Raw genomic sequence first — 25322 nt, forward strand, 5'->3', positions numbered from 1 at the left:
TAGACAGTGGAAAGCCTTCTTCAGTTCACATGTTTGATATGCGAACTGGAAGAGCGTGTTCTAGGTGCAGTGGATGACAATTCTGGAACCAGTGTGTGACAAACAGCAGCAACTGAAGGTGTTAGTCATCTTCTAGTCTGGGTGGTACCTCAGGAGCAGTCGTCGTATCCGCACCACGTTCGCCACATCCAGGCTCTTAGGGCACAAGACCGTCCTGCCAGAATGCAGTTCTGCCAAGGGTTCTTGCGGCAGTGTAGTGCAGACCCACAATTTGCCTAAAAAATTTTGTTTCGTCGTGAGGCAGGGTTTACATGAGATAGCATTGTAAACTTCCATAATCAGCATGGGTGGGCCATCGAAAATCCCCATGCACTTCTAGAAGCAGGCATCAGGATCAATTCCCAATCAATGTATAGGTAGACATTCTTGGCGATAAATTACCAGAGCCATACATGCTACCAGGGCTCATTACCATCACTTTCTGAAGGATGTGCTGCCTCGCTTGCTGGAGGATAAGCCACGTCAGGAAAGACTACAGATGTGGTTCACGCATGATGGCACACTGGCACATTTTCTCTGCATTGTGCATCGGTACCTGACAAGGACATATGAAAACCGGTGAACTGGCTGGGGATGTCCCATACCTTGGCCTGCTCGTTCCCTGGACCTAAATCCCCTAGACTTCTGGTTACGGGGACACATGAAACAATTGGTCTATGCCACTCCAATAAATGACGTGCAGAAACTTCACAGTCATGTCTTCCATTCATCTCAGCACATTCAGAACCAACCGCGGCAATTTCAAAGAATGCACGAGTCCTTATACCGAAGGGCACAGGGATGCATTGAGATGACTGAACATGTTGAGCACCACCTCTGAACAACTGGTCATATTTCACAATGTATGCTGGGTAGGACCCATGGTTACAGGACATTTTTTTCTTGTTTTGATGAGTACAGCCATCACCTGTAATATTGGATAGTTCTTTTTCAACACCCTGTATATATGGCCTACCTAGGTCATACAAAACATGCAACTTCCCAATGAAACTAGCATTATGATAAACAACAAACAATCCACCAAACTAGAGACTGAAGCCAACAAATTACTTTCAGAACTCCTAGCCAGGCTCAAAGAAAACTCACTGTTGATAAACCTGAGCAAAACTAATTATATCCATTTGAGTTCCAAACACAAATTCCTAAAGGATATGCCTATTGTACTTGACAGTCTGCTAATACAAAACGTATGCTTGCTGCACCAAATTCGAAGGCCTCCACAAAGACAGCTGTGAAAATCACATCCTCTGCACCGTAAAACTGTTGTCCTCAGCTAATTTTGCTGTTCGGATACTCTCATATATTGTAAGACATCAGTATCACAAAGTCATTTACTTTGGGTACTTTCAGTCTTACGTTCTATTGAATTGTCTTCTGGTGGAAATCACTCACATCAAAGAAACTTTTCTTTCTGCATGGAAAAGGTCATCCGAATTATGTGATGAGTACTCAGAGAACCTCCTATCATAATTGCTTAGAAACTTTGTGTACTTACAACTTCCCAACATATTTACTCCATTATGAGATTCATTGTTGATAATCTTGCGTGCTATGAACCCAATTAAATGTACCATGATCACAACAGAAGAAAGGAACGTTCATCATTGCGATCTCAAAACTCTAACTTGGTGTACAGTACTCCAGTATTGAACATGTAATTCATTGCCAAATAACATAAAATACCTATGTGGCAGAAGTGTATTATTTAAAAATAAAATGATATGTTTGCTTGATAAAACTTTCTATTCATCGGCTGATTTTTATATCGAGTTCTTAAGCATATATGTTTAGTGTTTATGTATTGTATAACATGTATTAATTTGTGTATGACATTTTATCATTTTGCTTCTGTCTTATTCCAGTTTCACGTTATTATTTGCTGTGCACCTTTTTGTTCATTAACTATACTCTATTGTATGTAACCAACATTCATATATTCTTCACTTTCCAAATCCTAGCATCTCACACGCATAAAGTGCTCTATAGAATATATGTATAAATAAATCAATAAAAAATGCAATTTGATTTCTAACCATTAGTCTTATCAGCAACTTTGTGTACTGTTTTCAGAGAGAGAAGAGAGAGAGAGAGAGAGAGAGAGAGAGAGAGAGAGAGAGAGAGAGAGAGAGATTGATTCCCCTATTTCTTTTTTATACATGCCAGCTAAGAATCATATTTAAGCTGTCTAGCCAACTTTACTCTTTCTGAAAACTCATCTGCTTATTACTATTTGCTATCCATGTGTTTGCTTCACCCTTGTGCTTTCTGCTGTGCGTTATCTTGAAAAACAATTTTGTTTAGATTTTGTTCTTTCCCCACTTGCTTCTGGTAATTTACCAGATCTCCACACACTTTAGAAAAAAAATGCTTCAAAGTCAGAAGTTATACAATTTATCCTTCTTTGCCAGTCATAGTTCTTCAGGCGTGCTCATACAATATTGATCTTTTTTGATAATTTCATCTGTGTCATTTGCTTTGGCATGTGATTAAAGGTCTGGGAAATGCATGGACTAATCTGAAATAGTAATTTACTAGTGGACTTTATAACACAGATTTTATAGACACATTTATCTGCTCTGCAATTTTGTATTTCAAAAGGATCCTACTTCACTTGAATGGGTGCCAATTGCTTCGTACATTCATAACCTGACTTGCTCATCACAGTACCCAAGATATACACACATGCACTTAAAGGGACACATGAGCACAATAATTTAAACACTGTTTTCTTTCAGATTTGAGCACTAAAGTGTATACTTAATGAGTATACAGCTAGGTTTTTATTTTCTCACTGGCAGAGGTGTTACAGGAATAAACTCAGGAAAGGTTAAGAGCAATGAAAACACTTGTTTAAAATTCCTTCATGTTTATTATAAATGAGGCATTGTCGCTCCTGCCAAGGAGTGCAAATCATTCCACTGTTTCAAGCATGCATTTTCACATTCACACTCACTTTTTTGTACAATATATACATTCAGAAAAATGAGAAACCAGTAGTTTCTCTTAAATCTTTCATCTGATTGTCACCTTTAAGTCTCAATAATTTCCACAATTTATACTCGGTAATGTAGGAAAAAATTTTGTAAGTGAAGAGCTCTCAGCTGTGCTACGATCTCCAAAAGACAGTAAGTGATTCAATGATCCTAATATTGTCAGTATCAAAATACATTTCTACTGTGGTGCATTATTTATGCAGAAAATGGGCTCAGAAATTCATCTTAAATGCCAATGCTTTAGTTTTGTACAAAAGGAAATAACAATTGACCAGAGCATAACAGGGCACAATCATGGTGGAATCCAACTGTGAAACAACATACAACTTCCACGATATACACTGGGAAAGCCTGCTTTCCAAAGCAGTTACCCTTATCAAATATACATGCATCACAATAATATATGAGAGAATTTTTCAATATGAAACCCTGCTATTGAATTAAATGGAGTACTACAAACTACATAAATTTCACAAAACACTTTACAATTATAGTTTTCAGGAACAACATTTTGCAGTGGTACAAATTACATTGTAACAGCAGATCAATGTATTAAATTTCTCAGTATTCTGTTCTGCAACCAGTTATATAACTGAAAAAACACAAAAAAATCTTCTTTTTAATAATTTCTATCTTAATAAAAGAAGTAACCATTTTTGACAGTGATGTGTTGTAATGTAACACAGTTGTATCTCTTAACAGCTGAATATATGAGAGACCATACAATTTACAAGTGTTATACAGCATCACAAGCAGTTTTAAGAAGAAATTATCTTGTCTCCTTACACAGGAGTTGTACCCGCTATACTCTGGAATTACCTTTTTACCAGAACTATGTTAATAACAACCTCAGAAATCCACCTTTGTAGAACATGCCTTTTGTCAGCTGAACAGGCATTTTAATACTGACACAGCAACTTACTTTGTTCACATCCTTAAAAGTTCTCCTCATAGTACTCACTGAGTACAAGAAATACCAAATATTGGCAATTAGATAATTTTTGCCATCTGTAGCCCAAAGGTATAAAGGAATTAGAAATGTTACAGTTTTACCACAGAGGTACTATAACCATATGTTAGCATGAACATTGAACCTGCAAAGCAAAGTACATTGACTCTCAAGCAGATGTTTGTATTTTGTATTTTTAAGGAACAGGTTACAAGCAAATCTGATATAATGTGCACACTTGTGATGAAGCCACAATACAACACAGAGAAATGCCAAACTGATAATACTATTTCTACAGGTAATTGCTTTGCAATATTACTGCTCTGCTTCTGTCGACAGGAAACATTCTGACATTTTGTGCCCTTAAGTTTCCCATGCAGGATCATGGACGTACAAAATTTTTGTTTTTTCCCCCCTCTTATTCAATTTTTTATGAAGTATGAGTAAAAACCTTCCAAACAAATTGTTACAACACTATTGCTAACGCCAAATATTGAGAGTTCCAAAGGATTACGCAAATGGCACAGTTTTTCAAATCGGTAACACAAAACTTCAAACAAACAAGTATAGTACATTTAAACATGATTTATGGACACTGCTTCATGTTGTAGTGTGGCTTATCTCAAAGTGTACTCTCAGTATGGTTTCTGGTTGGCTACAGCAGTGTTTGTAAATACAAACCAGTAAAGAGCCCTCAAATTTAACAATAGATTTGTGGAACAGCAAGAAAATAAATAGTTTAAATCTGCAACCAACCTCCTCCTTTTGCACACACTTGCCCTGAATGTGTAAGTACAATATACAAATATAAAAATGGCACATAAATAATATTTTTTACATATACATATTTATATATATATTTATAGGTATTTAAATAAATTTCTTTTTACAATAAAGCTGCCATGTGCAGTACAACATTTCCATAAAACCATTAACAAGCTCATTGTCTTTGCAATATTAGAAAGGAGGAGCACGGAACACTTTTGCAGATTGAAAATTACATTCGACAGACTCTACTACAAATTGCCAATAAAGGCTTCAGTGTGTATTTATGGCAGTCAGTTCAGTTTAGGCACAGCCACCAGACAAGTTTCCATTTAAAGCTAAATCATACAGAAGTAAAGGCAAAACTGGAATACAATGAAATGAAGTCAATGGTTTTAGGACTACAGTGAAACATAACAATAAAAATGAGAAAAATGGGGTGCACATTTGCTTCAAAATTTTGATTATAATATTTGGCACATAATATCCTTCCTCGTGGCAACAAGCACAGCAGTGATTTTAACGAATTCCACACGGAATTTAAAAAATCACCGCTAGTACTATTGGTATTTTTAAAAAAGCTTGAAAGAGATACTGCTTCACACATAAAATATCACCTCTTTAAGCAGTTTTAGGCACTCTAGCCTAATCATTTTTTTACGAACCTGAACACAGTCTAAGTGCTGTTGCTAGTAATTTCATGTACTGAAATACTGATGCCAGCAGAACTTCAATGTTGACTGTGTTGCTAATAAGCATCATTTCAGGGACAAAGTGGCACTAATAAAATGTGTACAAATTAACACAGGCACAAAGAGCAATTTAGTTTTATGTCATCTATTTAATACAATTTTTTTCAAAAATTTCAAAATTACTTTCTCTCTCCACTGCCATGTAACTCCTACCTTTCTATCACATGAAGGCAAAATGGTGAAGGCATATCTTGTTGGACCAGAAGAACTAGCAACTATTTTCACAGCATTGAAGGAAGTTTAATATTTTAACAACACTGAAGGCACTGTTTTCTCACCAAATAACCATCCCAAACAATACAATTCTGATAATTGATAACAAAAGTGCTTTTTTTCTTCTTTTTTTATCTTAACATTGCCAACTCTTCTTATTGCACATATTTATACTTTCTTTTTTTTTTTTACAAAAAAAGGCAATATCAGTTTCCATTTTCTCTGGAAAGTTACACTGAAAGCTCATCGAATCAGTGAAGGCCGCTGAATATTTAAATTAATATCTTTGGACAGCTCACATTTACCTACTGGCTGCTACATGTGGCCACCTACCTACCTATCCGAATTGCACTTGCTTCCTCTCTACTGTTACCCGGACTTTGAACTGTATAGTGCCACAAGTGGCAAAGGCGGTGAGGAATTCGTATGTTTACTATCTTTAATTTTGTTTTACTGCATGATGAGGAGCAGTGTTTCAGACTAGATATAAAATGCTCTGTGCTGCAGGCTTGATGAATAAATGAAAACTTGTGTAAAAAAAAATTGCAAATGATAACAGCGCTATCACAATAGGCAGCTTTAGAAAGTGGAGTCTATTTCAGTAGTCTTCCAGCGGTGTTCAGCTACAATCTCCAGACAAATTCTTTGGACAAACCACAACGGAATACGACACCACTGAAGTGTTTCTTCCAGTCTCCATTCATTTAGCAACAAAAATGCTCTGTCTTACAAATTACGGAAGTATGTAAACTTAAATTACAGCTCGATTCAAAATTCTGAATTGTTCTTGTGCTCAGTTTAACTCCTGTTCGAGATTCATACATTCGTGTGTGACATTTGAATATATAGCTCTGTAAGATCTTTACATTCATATGTGACATATGAATATACAGATTAAATTACTCTAAGTCTGCAGCACAGAGAAATCTCCCAAGAAAAAGCTTACGAGCTGGCAAAACTTCGCAACATGATGGACTCCTATGGACAGGAAGCAAGTGAACTGAATGATAAAAATTATAAGTGTGAATCAGCACAAAAACTGAAACCTGAATTGAAGTCAATACGGAATTACACGAAAGTCTAAGAAGATAAAATGTTCGATACAGAGGAAACAAACTAAAAGTGGAATGGAAAAGTGGGAAAAACGAGCTGAACATTGTTCAACAGATTTTGGCAAGCAAGTTTATGAATATGAAAGCGCTTTGGATAAAATACAGGAGGATTTACGGACAGCAGAAGAAAGAATAAAAAGACCTACTTGAACAAAATGTGGAGTAAAAGAGATTTCGTAGAAGAAGAAAAATAAAGAAAAAAAAGGCACAAGCCTGCAGAACAGACCACAAAATGTCAATTATTGCAGCTTTACAAGATAGTGCTGAAAACCACAGACAAACTGCTTAATTATTCACATAAGCCGGAGAGAACAATCTCGATACACTGTACATTATGTATAACATGTGGTATTTCCATTTATATTATTTATATTTTTATATATATATATTTATATGTATATGCGTAACTTTAATCCGTTCCATACTTTACAAACGTAATATACAAAATAGCTCTGGTAAACACTGAGCAGAAATTCAGAGGCCTACGATGCCCCTCTGAGGTACCCCCTCAGTCAGCTCTCGCGTAGACGCCACCTTCCCGCACTACTATCACAAGGCACCTTGCAGAAGAAAAAAAAGCAAGCTCTCCCTTCCCTGGCACGAGCACAAACACTGCTGTGCTCCTCCCAGAACACAGCGTCAGATGTGCCGGGCAGAGCCGGCAGTGTGCACTGAATTGTCTGCCCTGCCGCAGACATCCGAGACACTCGACGTCCGCCACGACGAGTCGAGGAAGGCACTACAGTGCTTACAGTAGCAATGTCACCCCTGAAGAATACTCACTATTTATGTAATTCTGCTTCACTTTCACTGTCTTTCTTCTGTCCAGTCTCCGTTAATGTTCAGGAGCGTGTAGGGGAGGGGAAGGTTTAAAACAAAAATTATCGACCACCGAGCCGATCCCTGAGTTTTCGATCACAACCCTTGTTCTGCGATTTCAGCAGTCGAAAAAAAACAAAGCAGTCGTATCACACTTATCCGTCTACACGAGAGTCGGTGCTTCGGCAACCCCCGGCACGACGCGCAGTCGCCCGAACAGTTTGTGTCGAGAGACGGTCCGACACCCTCGAGGACTCCGGACCCTGTCGATCTTGCGGTATACGCCGGCAGTAAGCGCCGAGCGACTTTCCACTGCACAGGTGAAGCTTCGACACTTTACGGTAGTCGCACGTGCCATGATGCGCACTCGCTCGGATGTTCGACAGTGGGGAAGTGTGTCGTTCCACTGGCAGCTGTCATCACCTGTGACAGAAGATAACGTGTGATTAGTGCTATGAAAAATATTAATTCAAGTAACAGGAATGAAAAAATTCTGTCTTATTTTATTTATGAAAGTTGAATAGGAGCAACAATGACACTGAGAAGTCAGTAGGGATGTATTCCTTTCTGGAATGTACAGTTTGTTTATGGGTGTGGATATTAAGCCAAGTGCCAAACCAGATCTTCATGCCAATTACTTTGTGGTAAACACATTATGTGTTTCACTATAGAGATCACCTCATCCACTAAATGAAAGCTCCAACATCAGAACTGTATTTCATCAAGCCTTTGTAGCTGTGCAACTAGTGAGTGGTTATGATTAAAGTGCAGCTACTCACAGAAGTGCAGTGTGGGGTGTAATTATCGTATAGGAACGAAATCTTGTAGATATTCTAATGCATTAATACAGACAGGTTTAAGCTGGGGGGGGATATCCAATTTTGGCCACCACGTGCAAATCTGAAACTATGAATACAAAAAGGACAAATCACATTATTTCCACATGTAATCGATTAGGAACAAGGCATGTCCATAAAATTTCAAACAAGTGAGAAAAGCATAATGTTAATTTTATTAACGCTGGTTACACATTTTGTCAAATTGAGCACTAGGAATGTTAACAAGATGCTGTAGAGTGCCAGTTTTGCACCTGGTAGCCAAAATTGGAACTACTTTTTTCCCATTATTAATCAATTCCATATTAAGGCAATAGCGTATGTACCAAGTTTTGTAGCCATACTATAATTAATATCCACACTGGAGCTCCGTGAGTAGCTGCACTTTAATTATACCCCCCCCCCCCCTCCGGTAGCTGCTGTGGAACCAACACCTCCAGAACTCTTGGGACCAAATGGATGGGAAGGAAGCTCTGAGTAAGGCAAAGGCCTGCTCTGGTAGTGAAATTATGTGGGGATGTGCGTTTATAGTTGGGATGCACAGTTTTAATGGGTCTCTCAATGTGAATACATTTAAAAAATACCACCTTCAGCCAGTAAAGTCATGGTGCAACAATCAGCTCTGACGTGTACTGTGCTACCCTCACAAAACAAAACAAAAAACAACAACAACAACAACTTGAGTGTGTTCATTGCCACAAAAATGCAAACAAACTTCTCTATCTACATGACAATGCAAGGCCTCACATAGACTGAGCATTCAAGAGGAACTAACTTCATTGGACTGTTCTTTCTCATCCACCCTACAGTCCCGATATCACACCTTCTGATTTCTATCTGTTTGGCCCAATGAAGGGCGCCCCCTGCAAGAAGCAGTATGTGGATGATGGGGAGGTTATTCATGTGGCACGAGATTGGCTCCAACATTGACCAGCAGAGTCGTACTATACAGGCATACATGCCCATGTAACACATGGACATTATGTTGAAAAATGGTTTTTTTTTTTTTGAAAAATAGTGTTCGTAGTAAATAAAGTGGAGAATATTATGGTGTACTGGAATTCTGAATTAAACCAAAGTAATTTCAGGAAAGAAATGTATTGTCTTACTTATTGAAGGCCCCTCGTAATTTGTAAATCTTTCTTCCTTTTTAAAAACTTATAACCTGACATAAAAACTATTTTTATTCCACACTAATCATGACAAACTACACTTCATAAACACTGTAGGCAGGCACATTTAGACTTGATAAAAAGGTAGGAGGAAGACTAACTTCTACCGAGCAAGTTGTGACTTATCGGCCGATCTTTAAGATCATCATCAGTCGCAGGACTGACTGAATAAAGTCGGTACGGTGAAAGAAGAGCCCTGACAGTTCACATACGCTAAGTGTGGCTGCTTCCCACAACCCGCCACACTGCACAATTGTGTGTTTCTGGCAATGTCTCAGCGTCTATTGCGTATTTCAGTACCACTGGCAGCCTCGGGCACTTTGCCGTCAGGTATCGGGGCTCCCCTCTGCCATACGAAGCACGGCTCGCCAGACAAATCTGCGACTCACCTGCAGGGCGCGAGCAGCACCTCGAGCCAGCAGGGACAGGCCGTCACCTCCTGGCGGGAGTACTTGGGGCCCCAGCCCTTGGCGAAGCTGATGCGCACCGAGTTGGGGTCGACGGGCCCTTCGGCGCAGCGGTCCGGCACCGCTCTGCTGCGGTCGAAGATGTCGAGGCAGTAGCCGGGCGGCACCCTGTAGACGAGGGGCGCCCGCGAGTCCGGGTCGTCCAGGGTCGGCGAGTTGACGAAGATGGGCGCCTTGCTGCGGTTGTGCGCCCACACCGTGTCTCCCTCCAGGCTCAGGGTCACACCTGAGGAAGAGGGGCACAGTGTCACAAAGATTTTCCGTGTACAATTGAAATATGTGGCACGTGTCGTGCATAATGTCAAGAAAAATTATAACACATTACTCGAGGGGGCACATGTAGATCATCAGTGTAAATTTTTTTACCGAATTGTGCAAAAAGCTGCTTCAGTTCTGATCATCTGTAGTACTACATAAAAACAAATCACCATCTAACATTGTTACCAAAAGTCTCAAAAAGTTCTCTACCAATTGATTTTCTCAATACGCTAATGAACATACAAACAGACACAGGGTACATATTTTTTTAAATGACAATGTACAAATGTCATGTTGAAAGCAACTGTGAGAAAGAAAATACTGTGCAATGCTGCGAACCTCTTTCTCTTAGTCAGTTTCTTTTGAGAGAGGAGTGCATGTAAATCATTAGACAAATTTTCTCCCCCATATATATTGTGTTTCCTTAAATATATTTTCAAACAAAAATTGTGTACACAACAATTTGCTGTTTTGTTTTATTCCTCATCAGTGGTTTTACAGAAAAGAGTAAAGTTGTAGTTTATAAATTATTACTAGAATACTACTACAGAATCTGGATTGTCTGAAACTTTGTAATTTGACCCCGAAACATTTTAGAACCAACAGAAGTACTATCATTGAAGCTACTATCCACACAGATCCAGCAACTGGAGATCTCTCATACCCTGTATACCAATGATCCCCAATCAATTTACCCATTGATTGTAAGCAACTTCAGCTCCCAATCAAGGTCTCGTTTGCAATAACAATAAACAAGGCTCAAGGTCAGAGAGAGAGAGAGAGAGTGAGAAGACGAGGGTAGGGTTGGGGGGGGGGGGGGAGAAGAATATGGACAATGAGATGGAAGAGGAGAAGTGCGATAGAGGAGGGAGGAGGTGATGCACAAAGAGATGGGGAGAGGAGGAGATGATGGGAAGAGAGGAGGGAGGCAGACATGGGCAGAGAGACGGTGGGGTGAGGGTGGTAGGATTATGGTATATACCTGTACATCCAATTCCCATATATACTTGGCAACTGCAAAGCATTGCCGAGTTCCCTAGTCATTGTAATAAGATATAGTTATGTGGAAACTGTGGAGTCAGTAGCAGTAGCTAGTATGCAGTTTTGCAGTATTCAGAGATAGTGCCCAATTTGAAAAATAACACCCTATGTTATCATCCCATTTCATATCCCTACAAAGTGTTACATCCAGGTATTTGTATGAGTTGGCCGATTCCAACTGTGACTCATTGATAGTATAGTCATAGGACACTTGTGACTAATCACAGAGTAATGGCTATGGTGAAAAATCGGATCAATGTTGGTGCAGTGAGGAGGGAAACAAGTTGTGAATTCATAAAATGTGACGTGTCCTGTGCTGCGATTCGCTGACAGGGTCACGTGTCCTGTGCTGCAATTCGCTGACAGGGTCACGTGTCCTGTGCTGCGATTCGCTGACAGGGTCACGTGTCCTGTGCTGCGATTCGCTGACAGGGTCACGTGTCCTGTGCTGCGATTCGCTGACAGGGTCACGTGTCCTGTGCTGCGATTCGCTGACAGGGTCACGTGTCCTGTGCTGCGATTCGCTGACAGGGTCACGTGTCCTGTGCTGCGATTCGCTGACAGGGTCACGTGTCCTGTGCTGCGATTCGCTGACAGGGTCACGTGTCCTGTGCTGCGATTCGCTGACAGGGTCACGTGTCCTGTGCTGCGATTCGCTGACAGGGTCACGTGTCCTGTGCTGCGATTCGCTGACAGGGTCACGTGTCCTGTGCTGCGATTCGCTGACAGGGTCACGTGTCCTGTGCTGCGATTCGCTGACAGGGTCACGTGTCCTGTGCTGTGATTCGCTGACAGGGTCACGTGTCCTGTGCTGTGATTCGCTGACAGGGTCAGGTGTCCTGTGCTGCGATTCGCTTGACAGGGTCAGGTGTCCTGTGCTGCGATTCGCTTGACAGGGTCAAGTGTCCTGTGCTGCGATTTGCTGACAGGGTCAAGTGTCCTGTGCTGCGATTCACTGACAGAGTCAAGTGTCCTGTGCTGCGATTCGCTGACGAGGTCACGTGTCCTGTGCTGCGATTCGCTGACAAGGTCATGGGTCCTGTGCAGTGATTGGCTGACAAGCAAACCGGACAGCCACCATGTTTGTTTCAGTGTTTTCGTTATTATACTTGCCTATGACGAAAAGAGGTAGTGCCAGTGACACACCCCACTGGAGATTGTCTCCACAATGCGCCATTTTTGGTACAGTTTGTTGCGCTAATGTTGGAAATGTGAGGCCTGAGGCGTGTACTCACCGAGCCCTATCTTGGGGCGGGTACGCCGGACGGCGTCGTGGGCGGCCGAGGGCGCGAGTGCCTCTATGCAGAGCCCGTCGCCCGCGTGCGGCGCCGAGAAGACGCTGACGGTGGCCGCCTCCACAGGGAACAGCCGCCCCACACGTGTCGCCAGCTCCCAGTAAGCGAGCTTGCACCACACGCGTCCGCCGCCGAACCCGTCACCTGCACACCACACACACATCTCGTTGTCAAAAGAGCTACTCTAGTGAGTCCCTCTGTCACTTACGTCCATCATTTTGTGCCTCCACACCGTACTTCGAGTGAATTTACTAAGTCTCAACCAGTTGCTTTCTAAATCGACATGTTCAGGTGATATTGAAAATTCAGTAACAGGTTTCGCATCTCTTCCAAAGTGGCAGAAATTTTTCATGTCACACAATCGGGTGTACTGCTGGTGCTCCCCATTTTCCCTGAGAAAACACCTGATGAGGATGCCAGGTTACGCCGTCGTCGAAATACTGTGTTGGGAAGACGCAGATCATCTGCAGTACATTTGTTTCTACAAGATGACAACGAATCGACGGGAAAGTAAGAAACTATATGACAAGCTGACAAGAAATTGGACATTTCTAAGAAATGTTCAGGAAAACGTCTGCCACTTTGTGAGAATATATCGCTAGAAGGTTAACCGAGTTCATGGCACCCAGCCCGAACTCCACATTGCCTATCTAGTGGCTTGCAGAGGACAACAAAAATCTGATTTTCACACAATTATTTAGCGAAATTAAAAATTTATAAAATACTGATGTAATCTACTCATTAAGGACTATTATCTTATGTTAAATATTTAACACTGTAAGACAAGCACGAGTGTTAAGACAGTGTAACTCGCGGCGCACATATTACCCAGACTATATTCATCCACTATTTGAGAATGGGAGCACACAATGACTTCCAGCAAACTTCAGATATAATTTCCAAGCTTTTTAAAACTTTTTCCCGTATACATGCCTAACACACTAACTCACTTGTAAAATAATCAGATGACGGAAGGTGTTTTCCACATGGGAGTTCGATTCTGCAAACAATTGGGGTGGACCAGTTAGTTACGTATATTGTTGGCGAATTTTCGATGTCACCTAAAGTTGTCCATACAGCTCGAAGCCGGTTGTTATGTAATAAACACACCTGAAACTGTTGCGACTCGTTTATTAGTAACGTTTATTCACATCCTTTACGCATCAATACATCAAACGCCATACATCAATAGTTTGATTAGCTTCAGGAGTCTCACAACTTTTCAAAAAATACGTAAGAGGAACGAATGTAACACAACATCAAAATATTTGTTAACACAAAAATGTTTAAATACATTCAAAGAATTGAAAGATATTGTTTGTGATATGAACAAATAGCTTATCATTTGTACATTAATAAATAGGTATAACACGAAATAAATATTGTATGTAACAGAAAGAAATATAAAATCTTCTGGAGGATTAAAATCGTGTGCTGGAAGGGGACTGGAACTCGGGACCTTTGCCTTTCGTGAGCACGTACTCCCCGACTAAGCTATCCAAACACGATTCACGGTTTGTGCACTTGCCCGCGACAGGCGAAGGTTCCGAGTTCGAGTCTCGGTCTGGCACAGTTTTAGTCTGCGAGAAAGTTTCGTTGTACGTAGCATTTTGTAAGTTTAATTTTAACGCTGTTATTGCTGGTGTTTGCAAAAGCCATCCTGATGTCTCCATGCAAAGACGATGTACAAAAACGCGCAATCTACTCGACAATATAGTTGGTGTAAAAGTTATTGAATTATACGGGGGGGTCGTATCAGCAGTGCTTCTACGCAAATCAGGCCAACGCTTATTCTTAAGTGTTTCGAATTCATGACGCAGTTCCAGTGTTCTGTTATGAGGGCGTGAATGGGATGGAGGAGATGGATATAGGAAAACCGAAATTATATGTATGTGTATTTGAACCAGGTGTTCGGGAAACCATGGACAGAGCCGCAAGTTGCTTTCGGTTCCTTCCGCACGTGACTCAGTCGCACGAAGAGCGCCATCTTGGATGTACGCCAAGCGGGTCGTGCTGGGGCAGATAAACGTCCTGCACACAACAGCGACGACTATAACTACCGAATTTTCCTTCGCTGCTCTCCCGCTGTCATAGTAACTTAAAGACTTGAATTACCACGATTTTAGTAGCATAAAATTAAAATTTAAAACAGTCTTGATCGCATTTTTTTTTATTGGAGTGAGTGACCGGTTTTGACTCTTTCATAGAGTCATCTTCAGACTCTGCTGACGATTAATCTTGTGTTCTTTGTATAGTATTACATTTATTTTCCGGTTTGTCTTTCTCTCAGGATGACAATATTTCCAGCTAGTCGAAAAATAATTATAATACTATACAAGGAATACAAGATTAATCGTCAACAGAGTCTTAAGATGACTCTATGAAAGAGTCGAAACCGGTCATTCACTCCGATTTAATAAAAAAAAAATAAAAAAAACAAAAACGATCAAGACTGTTTTAAATTTTAATTTTAACAAATTTTAAGATCGCTGACTTTTCAAAAATTTCAAAAATTTTACTAACATAATCCTCGGTTCTCGCACATGTTGAAATAAATTGTGGACCAGTTGGAGGAATGGGGAAAGAAGGTGGGAGGGTATTTGGGGGGAGGAGGGGGGGGGGGGGGGAATGCCACAACCCTACCAAAAAATTACTTTTACTTGTCTCACATCCTGCCCTAACGCACAAATCCATCAGTCAAGAGACAGGCAGAGCATGTAACGAAAATTCGTAACCTAGTGCATCAAGAACTTAATGTCTTGAGGTGTCAACCATGCATGCTGTTATTACCAGCAGTCGGTAAGCATCTGGTAGAGGACCATTTTATGTGGTTACAAGGATGCGATCACCTCAGACGTCAATGCACGGTCGCGAACCGGGTTCGAACCGGAGAATGCACATGTTGCTAGGGACCGCACTAGTAGAGATGGACTAATTCTGCATATTTGTGGCTGCGCTGCCTCTTACAGTTAATCCACCATACCGCTACTGGTTCTCCTCTTCGAGGAACCATAATGGACATTCACCACGATCTGGTGATGCAAGAATGTACGACTTGTTATTGCCACATTTGGCTCTGAGCACTACGGGACTTAACATCTGAGGTCATCAGTCCCCTAGGGCTTAGAACTACTTAAACCTAACTAACCTAAGGGCATCACACACATCCATGCCCGAGGCAGGATTCGAACCTACGACCGTAGCGGTCGCGCGGTTCCAGACTGAAGCGCCTAGAACCACTAGGCCATACCGGCCGGCTGCCACATTTGTCCACAAATGTTGTGTATTTGTACTTTTTTTATCATAGGACAAGTAAATAGAATACGAGCACTTGTTTACTTAATTCCTGTGCAGGCTGTGCTATTACCTACTGTGAGTCGCCTAGCAGAAGAGAGTGTCAGGGCTTTAGGCCACGGCTGATCTATTTGTATTCTGAGAACGGCCGCTTGTTGATGGACGTAAATAGCTCCAGATTACCAGTCCCTTGAGGGAAGTTCTTTCCCGCATTCCAGGCATCCTTCCACTTTAAAGACGGCGAGTACCGCCTTTTAAGTTCTTACAACGAACCACTACATAACGCAAGTGAAATGTTATATTACTAAGACTGTAAAGTTCTAAAATAAATTTTTAAAAATCAGCAACATCGAAATTGTTACAGATACGGAAAACAATTAGAGCCAATGGAGAAAAACGGAGTAAGACAAGGATAATTTGTGCTTCCCCGACACTCTTTAGTAAATATATAGATGAAGTAATCAGGAAATGGAAAATTGTGCTTAAAAGAAGGAGTATTTTTTAGGTCGTTACAATCCTACATACGGATGGCCTAATACTAATTTTAGAGATTGAAGGTGACCTTAAGATGGTCGCTTAACCCATTACTTACGAGCCGAGCCTCACGAATTCGCATCATACCAATGCTTTGATAATAACTGTAAGGTTAACTGTTTTTGAACGCCAGTTCCCTTAGATACTGATTCTTCATGAAGCTACCAACGCTTCTGACAAATGAATGAATTCTCCTTAGTTTTTGGGGTATCTCTAAAGTATCACGATTTTTGATTTTTACCGTTCATCAAGAAATTTATTAAGGCCATGAGGGGCTAATAAGTTGCAGGAGACAGTCAACACGTAGAAGAAACAAAAGTGATGGCATTTCAGGGAATGCAATCAGTAAGATATAAAACAATAAAAAATAACTGACTAGTAAAATGCTGCAGCGAGTTAAAGATTCTAAATAACTAGGATGCGAAATCACATGCGAACAGAACATTAAATTTATTTCCGTAGGTGAAATGATTGTGAAAAGCCTGCACAACACAGCTAGGAAAGAACATGGCTCAGATTTTACAATACCATAGCAGTAACGGTGCATGAGAGACAACACGAAGAAAGTAGGGTACAGGTTCAAGAAATGTGTTTCTAAGAACATTTTAATGATGTGCAAGAGAAAATCGTAGGAGTAGCGATGAAAAAACAAAAAACAAAAAATAAAAAAGCGCTCTGAGTCAATGCAATGAAAAGATACGGCCGTTTATGCCATATTTCGATACTTCCAAACTCAATCATTAAAAACTTACGGGTACTTCCCCTAGACGCAGTATCATGAAATTTGGCAGCAAGAAAGGTTTCAGTACAAGTACAGGAATAAAACATGAGAACTGTCAATTTGTAATTATATCACACGAAAAAATATGTCTTTCGTCGTTTGCCATCCGACTTCAAACTTGAAATTAAAACATTCTCGAAAGTCTTGCAATCACTGGGACCGATTGCTTGCCAGTATTAATGTCGATAAATCCGTCGGAGACTATCCATCCATTCCCGGAATGGATGGATAGTCTATATACATAATTAAGTTTGCACGGAAACCTCAGTGGCCGAGTCGTATACAGATACTTTGTCCTAAATCAATTTGCAATTGGTCTTGATCATGACAGCATTTTCTGCAAACAAAATCTAAGAGGGCTGCTCACCGCCGGATAACAGCTGTTTCGATCGATTACTATATACACTACTGGCCATTAAAATTGCTACACCAAGAAGAAATGCAGATGATAAACGAGTATTCATTGGAAAATATATTCTACTAGAACTGACATGTGATTACATTTTCGCCCAATTAGGGTGCATAGATCTTGAGAAACCAGTACCCAGAACAACCACCTCTGGCCGTAATAACGGCCTTGATACGTCTGGGCATTGAGTCAAACAGAGTTCGGATGGTGTGTACAGGTACAGCTGCCCATGCAGCTTCAACACGATACCGCAGTTCATCAAGGGTAGTGACTGGCGTATTGTGACAAGCCAGTTGCTAGGCCACCATTGACCAGACGTTTTCAATTGCTGAGAGATCTGGAGTCTGTGCTGGCCAGGGCAGCAGTCGAACACTTTCTGTATACAGAAAGGCCTGTACCTGCAACATGCGGTCGTGCATTATCCTGCCGAAATGTAGGGTTTCGCAGGGATCGAATGAAGGGTAGAGCCACTGGTCGAAACACATCTCAAATGTAACGTCCACCGTTCAAAGTGCTGTCAATGCGAACAAGAGGTGACCGAGACGTGTAAGCAATGGCACCGCATACCATCATGCTGGGTGATACGCCAGTATGGCGATGACGAACACACGCTTCCAATGCGCGTTCACCACGATGTCGCCAAACACGGATGCAACCATCACGATGCTCTAAACAGAACCCGGATTCATCCGAGAAAATCATGTTTTGCCATTCGTGCACCCAGGTTCGTCATCGAGTACACCATCGCAGGCGCTCCTGTCTGTGATGCAGCGTCAAGGGTAACCGCAGCGACGGTCTCCGAGCTGATACTTCACGCTGCTACAGACGTCGTCGAACTTTTCGTGCAGATGGTTGTTGTCTTGCAAACGTCCCCATCTGTTGACTCAGGAATCGAGACGTGGCTGCACGATCCGTTACAGCAATGCCGATAAGATGCCTGTCATCCCGACTGCTAGCGATACGACGCCGTTGGGATCCAGCACGGCGTTCCGTATGACCCTCCTGAACCCACCGATCCCATGTTCTCCTAACAGTCACTGGATCTCGACCAACGCGAGCAGCAATGTCGCGATACGATAAACCGCAATCGCGATAGGCTACAATCCGACCTTTATCAAAGTCGGAAACGTGATGGTACGCATTTCTGCTCCTTACACGAGGCATCACAACAACGTTTCACCAGGCAACGCCGGTCAACTGCTGCTTGTGTATGAGAAATCGGTTGGAAACTTTCCTCATGTCAGCACGTTGTAGGTGTTGCCAACCTTGTGTGAATGGTCTGAAAAGCTAATCATTTGCGTATCACAGCATCTTCTTCCTGTCGGTTAAATTTCGCGTCTGCAGCACGCCATCTTCGTGGTGTAGCAATTATGGCCAGTAGTGTACATGACCTTTACTTCTGACGACGCCTTCTGAAGATGTAAAAATACGTTGTGATCTAGAGACCCACTGTCGCTAGCAAGCAACACTGTTTGCGAGTAAGGAGCCAGTTGTGTTTCACAGGAGCGGTATTTGCCGCTTACGTTCCAGTACGCGGTTCTTCTGGAGTTATTCGTTAGTGTTCCGGAGGCGCAGCGGCACGTGGTGCGTTGCCGGCGGCGGCGGCCTTGCCAAAAGCAGGCGCTGTCCCGACCCTCCGGCGCCACGGCGTCGCGAAATATACCGGCGCCGCGCGCGACCGCTATTTCTGGACGCCGCGTAAACATATTTGACTCTCGCCCTACGGGAGGCGGGCTTGGCGTGGGCAGTTTGTTGTCGTGGCCGCATCGGCCCATCCTTACGGTCTGGTTCGGTGTTAGCGTGGCTGTTAGTCGACCACAATATTATCGCACCTGGCAGCGAGGTCGCTTCGGTCGACTTCTCGTGAGTCAGCACGTAATCTGGGTCGATATTTGCAAAACTGACCTGAAAGCATTGACAGTGTGAAACATTTTCCTTCGTCAAAACTGTACTTGTTTGAATGAATTTTATGCATAGTGGATGCTGTCGAACTCCGTGACTGTTCCTTTATGGGGTTGTAGAAAAATATCCGGTACCAGTCACAATAAAAGGTTGTTTATTCGTTAGACGACCAGTTTCGGGCTTGCGCCCATCTTCAGGTGTTTATACACTAAGTACATGTTTGTACTGTTGGATACCACTGTATAAATACAAAAAATTATTTGCTGGTGACTACACAGCTACAAGTGGGACAATTTTAAGTGGTAAGGCAGCATTTGACGAAGATATATCTGTACTTACAAAAAGATGAAGCACCATTATTACAGTTATGCTGTGGTGATAGTTTTGCCACTTAGTTACACACTTATGGTCATTTTCACGTCCATATATCCGTATTACCGAGTATAGCTCCACATTACACTTTTATGATGTGCATTCGTGAAGTACACTATGTTTACATACAAACATATGGGCTGTGGTCAAAGACTTATATGTAGCAGATGTAAAGATGTTTTGAATACTCTGCTTTATCAACAGACTTCTGTTCATAGTCTATATTTATCAATCGTGTTATGCCATTTACTGTACAGAAATGTATATACTGTGTTTCAACAAAATTTAGTGAGAGTCCATTTGCAGAGAACGACTTAATAATTTCCTTCAGCTGATTCTTGTTTGTTGGGTGTGATTACTATACTTGTATCATCAGAAAAAGAACTACTTTTGCATCTTCATGAATATAGCGTGGCAAGTCATTAATATATATTAAGAACAATAGGGGACCCAAGACTGAACCCTGTGGGACACCAGTCTTGATACGTCCCCAGATAGAGGACTGTGCTGATTTTTGCAGACTATCAAAAGCACAGATGGAAACCCAGTTCTAAGCAATGAAGGGAACGCAGAAAGGTGGAAGGGGTATATAGAGGGTCTACACAAGGGCGATGTACTTGACGACAATATTATGGAAATGGAAAAGGATGTAGATGAAGATACAATGGGAGATACGATACTGCGTGAAGAGTTTGATAGAGCACTGAAAGACCTGAGTCGAAACAAGGCCCTGGGAGTAGACAACATTCCATTAGAACTACTGATAGCCTTGAGGGAGCCAGCCCTGACAAAACTCTACCATCTTGTGAGCAAGATGTATCAGACAGGCGAAATACCCTCAGACTTCAAGAAGAATATAATAATTCCAATCGCAAAGAAAGCAGGTGTTGACAGATATGAAAATTACCGAACTATCAGTTTAATAAGCCACAGCTGCAAAATACTAACACGAATTCTTTACAGACGAATGGAAAAACTGGTAGAAGCCGACCTCAGGGAAGATCAGTTTGGATTCCGTAGAAATGTTGGAACACGTGAGGCAATACTGACCCTACGACTTATCTTAGAAGAAAGACTAAGGAAAGGCAAACCTACGATTCTAGCACTTGTAGACTTGGACAAAGCTTTTGACAATGTTGACTGGAATACTCTCTTTCAAATTCTAAAGGTGGCAGGGGTAAAATACAGGGAGTGAAAGGCTATTTACAGTTTGTACAGAAACCAGATGTCAGTTGTAAGAGTCGAGGGGCATGACGGGGAAGCAGTGGTTGGGAAGGGAGTGAGACAGAGTTGTAGCCTATCCCCGATGCTATTCAATCAGTATATTGAACAAGCATAAAGGAAACAAAATAAAAATTCGGAGTAGGAATTAAAATCCATGGAGAAGAAATAAAAACTTTGAGGTTCGCCGATGACATTGTAAATCTGTCAAAGGCAGCAAAGGACCTGGAAGAGCAGCTGAACGGAATGGACAGTGTCTTGAAAGGAGGTTGTAAGCAAAACGAGGATAATGGAATGTAGTCGAATTAAATCGGGTGGTGCTGCGGGAATTAGATTAGGAAATGAGACGCTTAAAGTGATAAATGAGTTTTGCTATTTGGGGAGCAAAATAACTCACGATAGTCGAAGTAGAGAGGATATAAAATGTAGACTGGCAATGGCAAAGGAAAGCGGGAAGCGTTTCTGAAGAAGAGAAATTTGTTAACATCGAGTATAGATTTAAGTGTCAGGAAGTCTTTTCTGAAAGTATTTGTGCGGAACGTGAAACGTGGACGATAAATAGTTTTGGATGCTGAAGATTAGATGGGTAGATCACATAACTAATTACGAGATACTGAATAGAATTGGGGAGAAGAGAATTTTGTGGCACAACTTGACTAGAAGAAGGGAGCGATTGGTAGGACACGTTCTGAGGCATCAAGGGATCACAAGTTTAGTTTTGGAGGGCAGCGTGGAGGGTAGAAATCGTAGAGGGAGACCAAGAGATGTATACACTAAAAAGATTCAGAAGGATGTAGGTTGCAGTAGGTACTGGGAGATGAAGAAGCTTGCACAGGATAGAGTAGCATGGAGAGCTGCAACAAACCAGTCTCAGGACTGAAGACCACAACAACAACATCTGTATTGTTAATTTCAACTTTCTTTATTCTTCCAGTTAAATATGAATTGAACCATTTGTGCACTGTCCCGCTCATATCACAATACTTAAGCTTATCGAGAAGAATTTCATGATTCACAGAATCAAAAGCCTTTGAGAGGTCATAAAATATACCCATGAGTGATGTCCGGTTATTTAATCCATTACAAGAAATTATTGTACCTAAAGTTCGTGTATTAAAAAAAGACTGTGGCGCACATTGGTCATTTTGCAGCGTCAGCCCGACACGTACGTGAGGTAGCGTGTGTGTGGATCGCGCGCGGCGCCGATGAGCGGGCAATCAGGGCCGAGACACGACGCGGCGCGGATCCGCAGTTGCGCGGCCCGCCGCGCGCGGCGCCACCGCCGCCGCCTGCCCCTCCACCTGCGGCAGACACCCCTCCCTAGGCGGCGGCGCCAGCCGGGCCCTGCCGTGTGTGCATGTGTGCGCGCGTGGCGTCACGGCGCCACTAATTTTAGTGGCTTACTTCAGCGCAGAGGCGCCGCCGGGGTCTGTACGTGACCCCGCGCCCAGCGCTACGACCGCGCGCGCACCTAGCTGGCCAGCGACGACCAGCGGAGTTCCTGTCAACGGCCCCGGCGCATCGCGGAAACCGAACCCACGGACGTGATTTAGGGAAGTAAGAAACGTAAAAAAGTGTAAAACGTGAAGGCTCGACGGGATTCGAACTCACTACCTGTCGAAATTTGTTGACATCGAGTATAGATTTAAGTGTCAGGAAGTCGTTTCTGAAATTATTTGTATGGAGTGTAGCCATGTATGGAAGTCTAACATGGACGATAAACAGGATGGACAAGAAGAGAATAGAAGCTTTCGAAATGTGGTGCTACAGAAGAATGCTGAAGATTAGATGGGTAGACCACATAATTAATGAGGAGGTATTGAATAGAATTGGGGAGAAGAGAAATTTGTGGCAGGACATATTCTGAGGCATCAATGGATTACCAATTTCGTACTGGAGGGCAGTGTGGAGGGTAAAAATCGTAGAGGGAGACCAAGAGATGAATATACCAAGCAGATTCAGAAGGATGTAGGTTGTAGTAAGTACTGGGAGATGAAGAATCTTGCACAGGACTGAAGACCACAACAACAACAATCTGTCGAAAGCCAATCCAGTGTGACCAGTTGCGAAATGTCGATGTTGTATCCAGGACGAACAGTTGATCCACTCCCTTCCCCTCTCAGTAACATCAATTTATCTTTTAACACTCATCGCCGCAGTGTGTGGTGTATGGCGGAGTGTACCTTGTACAATCACTAGCCACTTCCTTTCCTCTTCCATTCGCAAATTGAGCGACTTAAAATTGACCGTCTACATGCCTCCGTGCAAGCCCTAATTTTTCTCGTCTCCCTAATCCTTACGTGCAATGTACGTTGGTGGCAGTAGAATCGTTCTACAATTCGCTTCTAACTGCACAGGAAACACAAAAATAAATAAATAAATTATAGTGTATCGTGAAAAGAATGTCTTCTTTCCTATAGAGATTCCCATTTGAGTTCGCGAAGCATCTCCATGAAACTCGCATGTCGATCGAACCTACAACTGCAGGCCGTTGTTGCTGAGCGGTTCTAGGCGCTTCAGTCTGGAACCGCGCGACCGCTACGGTCGCAGGTTCGAATCCTGCCTCGGGCATGGATGTGTGTGGTATCCTTAGGTTAGATGGTAAGTCCCATAGTGCTCAGACCCATTTTTTTTCTCTTTTTGAACCTACAGGTAGCAGATCTAGAAACACACCTCTGAACTAATTCAATGCTTTGCTTTAATTCGAGCTGGCAGGTGGATCCCAAACAGTCATAGATGAGTTACTCGCTTCTAAAATTCTCCCAATAAACCGAAGACGACCATTGCCTTCCCAGCTACCGTCCTTACGTGCTTGTTTATTCTTTTACTAGGAAACATTACAATGAATGCCGTATGGCTAGGACCTCCCGTCGGGTAGACCGTTCGCCTGGTGCAAGTCTTTCGAGTTGACGCCACTTCGGCGACTTGCATGTCGATGGGGATGATGAAATGATGATAAGGACAACACAGCACCCAGTCCCTGAGCGGAGAAAATCTCCGACCCAGCCGGGGATCGAACCCGGGCCGTTAGGTATGACATTCTGTCGCGCTGACCACTCAGCTACCAGAGGCGGACAACATTACAATGAAGCGAAAGATACACAATACTACATTTGCAAGGGAAAGCGCGGGACACAGTCAAATGCTAACATATTTGTAACAATATAGCGAACAGCCAGTCATAAAAATGCCCCCTCACGAAAAACTGCTAGCAGACTATGGTTACCGCACAGTGTGATCAAACCATACTGGTACTGGACCACGAAATCGATAGTGGATGAGCAATGAAATAAATAATAATAATAAGAAGAAGAAGAAGAAGAAGAAGAAGACGAAGAAAAAGGGACTACCACAGGTGTATCCATACACGTTTATTATTGTATTGCGACCCGTTTTGTTAGAACATTATCGTGGGACACTGCCGACAGTCTTCGTTAGTAATCATGACAAAGTTGTGCCAATATTATTACCTAATAAGTCCAATTACGTAACTAGAAAGTCCAAATTCTGGGACAGGATCATATAAACACACTGACGAACGCCTGGCAGAAACTGGACCATAATTGGAGCTGAGAGTTTATATGATGGTCATGATCCAGAATTGGCGTTTAACGTTACGTAACTTAACTATATTGTTTAGGTCACGATGTTGGCACAAATCTGTTGGGACGTCTTTTGAAGACTGCTGGAAGAGTAATCTGATGCTCTTCCGTACGAAACCAGCATAATACAAAACTTTCAGTACAGCCGCGGTTGTATCTTATTAATAGTAACAAGCCGCTCCTGGATACCTCAAGATGATCAAAAGGGTGAGATAGCTTTGGTCAACAGTATAATGAAAAAATATGAATGTACCAGGACCTTATTTGCCTAAACTTACTGGGATAAACTAAAGGCATAGTAAGGTTCTCAATGTACATAAATGAGTCACCAGATGGGGTCAAAAGCACGTCTTATAGTGAAATAATGACGCTGGAAAGCCTACAAAATTTTGACTGTATTCCTACCCAGTACACTGATTGGGACCTCTTTAGAGAGTGGTCCCAAATGGACGAATATACGCCTGTAATAAAGAAA

The 25322-nt window shown here is 42.1% G+C and overlaps 1 protein-coding gene across 1 annotated transcript in view; it reads right to left on the reverse strand.

Moving 5' to 3' along the window:
- Positions 1-2909: 2909 nt before the first annotated feature.
- Positions 2910-25322, reverse strand: part of LOC124552267 (mothers against decapentaplegic homolog 6) — a 232716-nt gene continuing 210303 nt past the window's right edge. Inside the window, exons 4-6 of the mRNA XM_047126547.1 lie at positions 12673-12876; positions 10061-10364; positions 2910-8086 (exon numbers count right to left, since the gene is read on the reverse strand). Coding sequence (XP_046982503.1) covers positions 8083-8086; positions 10061-10364; positions 12673-12876 — 512 coding nt within the window. The 3' untranslated portion in view covers positions 2910-8082. The remainder of the gene's footprint in view (positions 8087-10060; positions 10365-12672; positions 12877-25322) is intronic.

Source organism: Schistocerca americana, chromosome 10, assembly GCF_021461395.2.
Source record: "Schistocerca americana isolate TAMUIC-IGC-003095 chromosome 10, iqSchAmer2.1, whole genome shotgun sequence".
Classification (NCBI taxonomy): Eukaryota; Metazoa; Arthropoda; class Insecta; order Orthoptera; family Acrididae; genus Schistocerca; species Schistocerca americana.